Genomic DNA, 6731 nt, shown 5'->3' with positions numbered 1-6731 from the left:
ATTATTCTTGATCTTTGTGGTGTTTTCACTGTGAATTTTAATTCCAGAAAAGAAGAAGAAAACAGAAACACAGGAAAGGTTTTTCATCCGGCTCAGTGTTTCTCTGCAACAGCTGAACACTCGATCCGACTAGTTTGGCGTTTCAGCTCACCGATGCGACAGAAACATTAGTGGGAGATATTTCTTGGCAACTTTTAAAAGATTTGTCCAACTTATTCCAACGTAAACCCTGTCCGTGAAGCCAGGGGACATTTCATGGGCTTATGCGATTGGACGAGAGGGTGTAGTGCTACGTTATTAGCCAATGACTTGTCACGGTCCGGGGCAGCGGCCGTGTGAAGAGTGGAAAGGAGGACTCAAATTCAGCACTTACTCAGATGTGAAGGCGATTTATTGACAATATCAAACATAAAGTGGAGATGGCAAAACAGAACTAAGGATGAACTAAACTGGGAGAAACTACACAAAGGAGTGGCAAACCTGAACATGAAGGGAGAACAGCAGGGAGAGCACGCAGGGGATTTCACAGGGTATGAACACAGACGACGCGACGAGGAGCAGAGGAAAACACACACTATAAGTACACAAAGAGACACTGGGAAATCACACACAGGTGGGAGACACAGCTGGACCTGATTAACCTGACGAGACAGGGGAACACTAACACCAGGGACCAACAGAGGGAGCACAAACCCAAAACCCAGTATCTAAAATCCCAAAACACAAACCATCCCAAAACAGCCCAAGAATAATAAAGAGAATAATAACAATAAAGAACATAAACACAAAGTCACTGAGTCATGGCCGCAGGACCATGACATGACTGTTGATCACCACGCTGCATCCTCAGACTGCACAGTTTGAAGCAGATCAGATGAACGATTGTTAAATTAGATGAAAACCACACAGACACACATAGGCTCCTTGATTTATTAGAGATTCATTTAGCACTAGGACAAGAGGACACAAATTACATAACAATGTGAAAGAGAATAAATATGTGTGCACTCATTTCAGCAAGGAATAATTTCATTGTTTCACAAAACTTTATTAAAATTGTTTGTTTTTGAATCCCTCTCAAATCTATTTAATCGTGAAAAAAAGTAGTATTTCTTTTACAAAAGAATTTCTCGAGAATGAAAGTTACCTTCACAGCTTCCCAGTCAAGAAGACCTTCCAGGAGGAATGAAGGCCCATGAGGATTAAATAGGGATTATTATTGATCACAAATCATGCAAAGCGACTGGCCAAACTAGTAGAGCCGAAAACCCATCGGTGAAACAGTTCTGACGACAGAAACAGGGCTGATGGTCCTAATGACGGGCATCGGGGGCATGTTATTGGAGACAAGAACGCGAACTGTTGTAGTTTTGCAGAAAGGCTGGGCCAGAACAGGCGTCGAAGCCCGCATGGGTGCCATGATGTAGGCGGCAGGCACGGGAGGAGAGGGGATAGGCGGTGCTGCTGGGGAAAGCGTAGGACATGGGGGGTTAGGCAGCGGTGTGTAGGGGCGCCCTAAAACAGTTTCATACACCTTGTGCAGTATGTCGCTCTGCTCAACCTGCAGAGCTCCAGAAAGCATCTGGAAGTTCTCAGTGAGTCTTTGGTTCACCTCGCTGAACTTTGCTCCAATGCTGCCTGACATCATGAACTGCTTAAGCCGATTATTTTTTGAGAATTTTGACACCAGTTTCTCAGCATGTTTCAAGATGGTGTGGAGTTCCTTCAGCGCTTTCTCCACAGCGCCAGAGTTTCTGCCTGATCCCCTTTCTTTGACGGTTAAAATCAGTCCCTCCAAAGCTCTGACCCTGTCAGCAATCCGCCTGCAGCGTTCGTCATTGTCCTTCATATTGTCATACATCTCGATGATGGTTGGGCAGAGGCCGAAAAGTTCGGAGACCAGCTTATCCATGGTGAACTGTAAGGAAAGAAAGGTAACAGAACTGTAACGGTGCCATGGAGAAGTAAACTTAACTAGACTGAATTCAAATCAAAATCAAATCGAAATTTATTTATATAGCACATATTAAAACAACAGTGTTGACCATAGTGCTTCACAGTCAGTATAAGCATGAGACAATTAAAACAAACAATAAAACAGGACAACAAACAATAGGTAACAACACAACAAGCTAGACCAACTAGTTAGAATCAAAAGCCAAAGTAAAAAGATAAGTTTTAAGACGTGATTTAAAAGACTGGATCGACTCGGCAGTACGAACATGAACAGGGAGGTTATTCCAGAGTCTGGGTGCCACGGATGCAAAGGCCCGGTCACCTCTCGACTTCATTCGAGACCTAGGTTGTGCTAGGAGCCTGTGATTGGACGATCTGCTCTGTTGGGATTGTATGAGTGGAGTAGTTCAGATAGCTGGGCGCTAAATTATTCAGAATATTAAAAGTGAACAAAATAATTTTAAAATCTTTGCGATATTTAACAGGGAGCCAATGTAATTTGGCTAACATTGGAGTTATGTGTTCATGAATTCTCGTACCTGTTAAAAGACGCGCAGCTGCATTTTGAATTAACTGGAGCCGGCAAAGAGAGGAGTGTTGGAGGCCCGAGTAGAGGGAGTTACAGTAGTCCGATCTGGATGTAATAAATGCGTGGATAAGCTTTTCAAGATCTTTTAAAGGAAGGAATGGCTTTGCTTTGGATATCTGACGCAACTGGTAAAAGCTGTTTTTTACCACAGTGGAGACCTGTTTCTCAAGTTTAAAAGAGCCCTCCAGGAACACTCCGAGGTTCCTTACAGTGGGCGAGAGATGGCTAGCGAGAGGGCCTAGGGCATCAGCTAACTGGTTTAGCGGAGTGTGACTACCAAAGACTATGATTTCGGTCTCGTTCAATGTAAGAAAATTATGTGATAACCAAATTTTAACTTCATGCAAGCAGTTGAACAGAGGTTGCAAAGAAGCAGTCACATCGGATTTCAAAGGTGAATAAATCTGGATATCATCAGCATAACAGTGAAAGGAGATGTTGTATTTACTAAAAATTAATCCCAAGGGCAACATGTACAAAGAGAAGAGAGCAGGACCGAGCACGGACCCTTGAGGCACACCACAGTAAATAGGGGCAGAAGCCGAGGAGTGTTGCCCCATAGCAACAGAGAACGACCTCTCTGAGAGGTAGGATTTAAACCAAGATAAAACCGTACCTTTGAGACCAACAACATGTTCCACTCTTGATAGAAGAATGTTGTGGTTAACCAAAGCAGCAGTCAAGTCAAGTAAAACTAAAACCACAGAATATCCAGAGTCAGCAGTTAAAAGAAGATCATTAAAAACTCTAAGTAAGGCTGTCTCTGTGCTGTGGCGAGGTTTCAAACCAGACTGAAACTTGTCATTAATACCATTTACATCTAAAAAGGCCTGAAGTTGTCTTAGAACTACCTTTTCCAATATTTTGGAAATAAAAGGGAGTTTGGAGATCGGCCTGTAGTTAGTGAGAGCATTAGGGTCAAGATTTTTCTTTTTCATAATAGGTTGCACAACAGCATGCTTAGAGAGACGGTACACAACCTGATGACAATGATGCATTCAGCAGAGATAAGATACAAGGACCAATAACATGTAAAGCTTCCTTAAAGAAACGAGAAGGAAGAATATCATGCGGGGAACCAGAGATTTTGAGATGATCAATTATATCTTTTAAAGCAGAATAAGACACTGGCTCAAACTGTTGGAAGACAGTCAAGCATTCAGAGGCTGGAACTGGGTCTAAAACTGATGATGGGTGAGATGGATGAGAAGCCCTTAAAGCTGAGATCTTTCCAGAAAAATACTTTAAGGATTTATCACAAAGAGCAGGGGAAGCGTCCCTGTAAGTGGTATCAGAATTAAACTGGGATGAACTTCATCTGGAAGCTCTGATGAGCTGAACCTGAAATCTCTCAAAAAGGAAGTTTCAGATTCGGCTCAGAGGTCTGAGTGTGAGAGCTTCCAAAGTAACTGGAAGGATACATTAAACTGGTGGATTACACACAGATTTATGTTCTAAGAAAAGGCTGCAATCACAAAGTTGGAGACTCCGCCCATAGAAACAAAAAATCATTTACTGTGAATAGTTTGAAGTGATGACTGCATTTGAAGAATTTAAAAAACAACAATGAGACACAACTTCACAAGCAGAAAATATGAACACTTGCCACTGTACATATACACCTCATGTAGAAGAACATGTATACAGAATGTGTTGAAGTTGAGAAAGGTCTAACAAATACCTGCTTTCCTCTTCTAAGGTAGACAATCCAATACTACATACAGAGAAAAATCCAACAATCATGTGACCCCCTATGAGCAGCACTTTGGCGACAGTGGGAAGGAAAAACTCCCTTTTAACAGGAAGAAACCTCCAGCAGAACCAGGCTCAGGGAGGGGCGGGGCCATCTTCCCCGACTGTATGTGTAATTGAGGCTCACAGTCAGAACCTGGTAGAAGCTGAATTACTGATTAAACTTCTTTACAGGCCCTGAAATTGACTCAAATATCACTTTGAGATGTGAAAATGCAGACATGGAAAACAGGTGAGATTTAACAAACAATGAGAAAACAAAACAAAGTCCCAATGGGCAAAAGTGAAAAGTCCAAAAGGGAGAAAATCCAAAGGCACAAGGAACTGGAGACCGCAGACGGGGCCTGGAAACAGGCGCTCTGACATAGACTAGAGATAAGAAAATAAAAGACAATGACACAGGAAGTGAAAAGAGATGACCGAGCAGGGAATGAAGGACAGTGGATATACTGGACAGAGTGATGAAGATGGAGCTGCCAGGCAGGAGGAAAAGAGGAAGACCTCAAAGGACGCAGTGACGGAGGACATGCAGAGGGTTGGTGTGACAGAGGAGGATGCTGGGATAGGAGGAGATGGCGGCTGATGATCTGCTGTGGCGCCCCCTGAAGGGAGCAGGAGGAAGAAGAAGACTGAAATATGTTCATGTTCTGCTTTGTGATTGTGCAACAACCAGTGTTTGTTAAGTCAAGCATTCCTCAGAATCAGTGTTCAGTGTGTCTGTGTGACATCGCCGTGAAGATAAAGGTTGTTTTTGCATCACGACTCCAAAGAACTCTGTCCCGTCAGCAGCTGAACATTTTTCATACCAAGGATAAAACACACATACTATTGTGGAACTGCAGAAATGAAGCTAAACGTGCGTAGTCAAACGTAAAAACAGAAATGTTAACCAATTGTTTAACTAATTTTAGTTCATAGACACAGCCTATGAACTGAATAGGCTGTGTGTAATAGGTTTGTAAGGCCATGTTACCCCTAAATTTCTATCTTGTTCAAAGAGAAGATATAAAACAAAGTTCTGAGCTAATCGACCTCAGTGTTCTCCTTTTTTAAAAATAAATAATAATAAATATATAATTTCCACATTTATAAGTAATGCAGTTTCTAACGAAGCATGAAGAGCATTTTGCATCTTTAGGGGTAAATGAAACTTTTCTGGAGCTTTAAATATACTTTCATACAAACGTGTAAAACTGGACCCAGTGGCAGCAGCTGATTCCACATTTAACTGCTGTATAAAAGAAACACTTAGCTTTTTATTTCTGCTGATTTAAAGCTCAGCTCATTTGAGCAATGGACAAGCTCACGTTAACAATCAAGGACGCGATCAGCTTTTCTAGTTCTTTCATGGACATTAAGAGAGAATTTGTTGTGAAAAAAGACACATTTTGTGAGCTATCCACTCGGTCTGTGCATTCGGGGGTGGGGTGGGGAATCTCTTGAATGTTCGGTTACTGCAGGTTAAGCAGGTTAACAGAGTGGCACTGATACGTGTCCACCTTCACATTCTTCACTGTGAGTTTGTTTTTACAAAAGAATGCATTTGAGGAAAGATCGTTATCTTTGGGCGTAGAAACTCCACCAGTTTCTCATAAATGAGAGCATGCTGCAAGTGTCCGTGTTGGGAAATGACAAAGAATTTCCACTGACAAGAAGGATTATTTTAAAGTGGCAACTGCATAATTATGCTGTTTGTCCTTTCAAGACTGACGCAGACATGACAGGGTCATTGTTTTCTTTGTTATTTAGGCAACAGCACGCTGGACAACGGGCGTAGTCTTACAACTTACCTGCACATAAAGCTCCGTCACTTTTATATTCGGCTCAAAGAAACTGCTTGTTGTGCCGTAGCTACACACTCCTTTGAGCTCAGTGACTCCCTGCAGCCTCCCTGCAACAAATCAAGAGAGAAGATCCATGCACAGGTTTCTCTTTGTCTCCGGCACCAACTTCCCTTTAAGTTTCATTCTGCGTTGGTCAGCTTTTTATTGCAAATGCAGCAGAGGTGCACTCTTCTGTGCACCGGACCACAGCTACAACCTGGCAGGTCAAAATGTATTAAAGTTAGTGAAGGGCAGGATTTAGCCTCTGGCTGCTGAATACAACACGTTTCAACTCTAAATTCCCATTTGAAGAAAACACTTTCAAAGCATAGTTAAAAATATTAAACTGCTGCTGGTTTTAACAAAGATGACTCCAGGGTAAAATCTCCCATCGTACAGGAGCAGAGGAGTAAAGAGTTTGGGTATTTACCAGTCAGTGGAGGTCACAAGTGTTGCTGCTCAGGTGTTGAGGAAAATGAATGTCAATTTCATTCTTGTGAGTTTTTTAGGTGATTTATCTGAAACATCTCTGTGCTGACGTACAGCAACAGACACAACGATCTGCGTTAGCCCCGTTTATTATCAGCAGAATACTTCAAAGTAAAGCACGG

The 6731-nt window shown here is 42.2% G+C and overlaps 1 protein-coding gene across 2 annotated transcripts; it reads right to left on the bottom strand.

Annotated features, from left to right (window-relative positions):
- Nucleotides 1-991: 991 nt before the first annotated feature.
- LOC146571646 (uncharacterized) lies at nucleotides 992-6256 on the bottom strand. Of its 2 annotated transcripts, none has more exons than XM_085281329.1 (2): nucleotides 2223-2339; nucleotides 992-1918 (listed from the first exon to the last, which is right to left on the bottom strand). In XM_085281329.1, the coding sequence occupies exons 1-2, from the start codon at nucleotides 2289-2291 to the stop codon at nucleotides 1253-1255; spliced, it is 735 nt and encodes a 244-aa protein (XP_085137455.1). In that variant the 5' UTR covers nucleotides 2292-2339; the 3' UTR covers nucleotides 992-1252. The 2 variants fall into 2 exon arrangements, 1 of the variants encoding a protein (XP_085137455.1); XR_014893255.1 differs by lacking the exon at nucleotides 2223-2339 and adding an exon at nucleotides 6088-6256 and having other exon boundaries at nucleotides 1820-1918.
- Nucleotides 6257-6731: the final 475 nt, after the last annotated feature.

Source organism: Mchenga conophoros, linkage group LG7 (genome assembly GCF_057382185.1).
Source record: "Mchenga conophoros isolate Kocher_MC1m ecotype Shallow Benthic linkage group LG7, M_conophoros_male_GT1.1, whole genome shotgun sequence".
Classification (NCBI taxonomy): Eukaryota; Metazoa; Chordata; class Actinopteri; order Cichliformes; family Cichlidae; genus Mchenga; species Mchenga conophoros.
Note: the sequence above shows the minus strand (reverse complement) of the source record. Positions and strands in the feature narration are given on the sequence as shown.

Bases quoted from the DNA above. Each gene is read 5' to 3' on its own strand.
- LOC146571646 (XM_085281329.1), bottom strand. From the start codon at position 2,291: ATGAAGTCGAGAGGTGACCGGGCCTTTGCATCCGTGGCACCCAGACTC. The intron at 1,919-2,222 runs GTTCGTACTGCC...CTTTCCTTACAG, and splicing joins GGAATAACCTCCCTGTTCAT to TTCACCATGGATAAGCTGGT.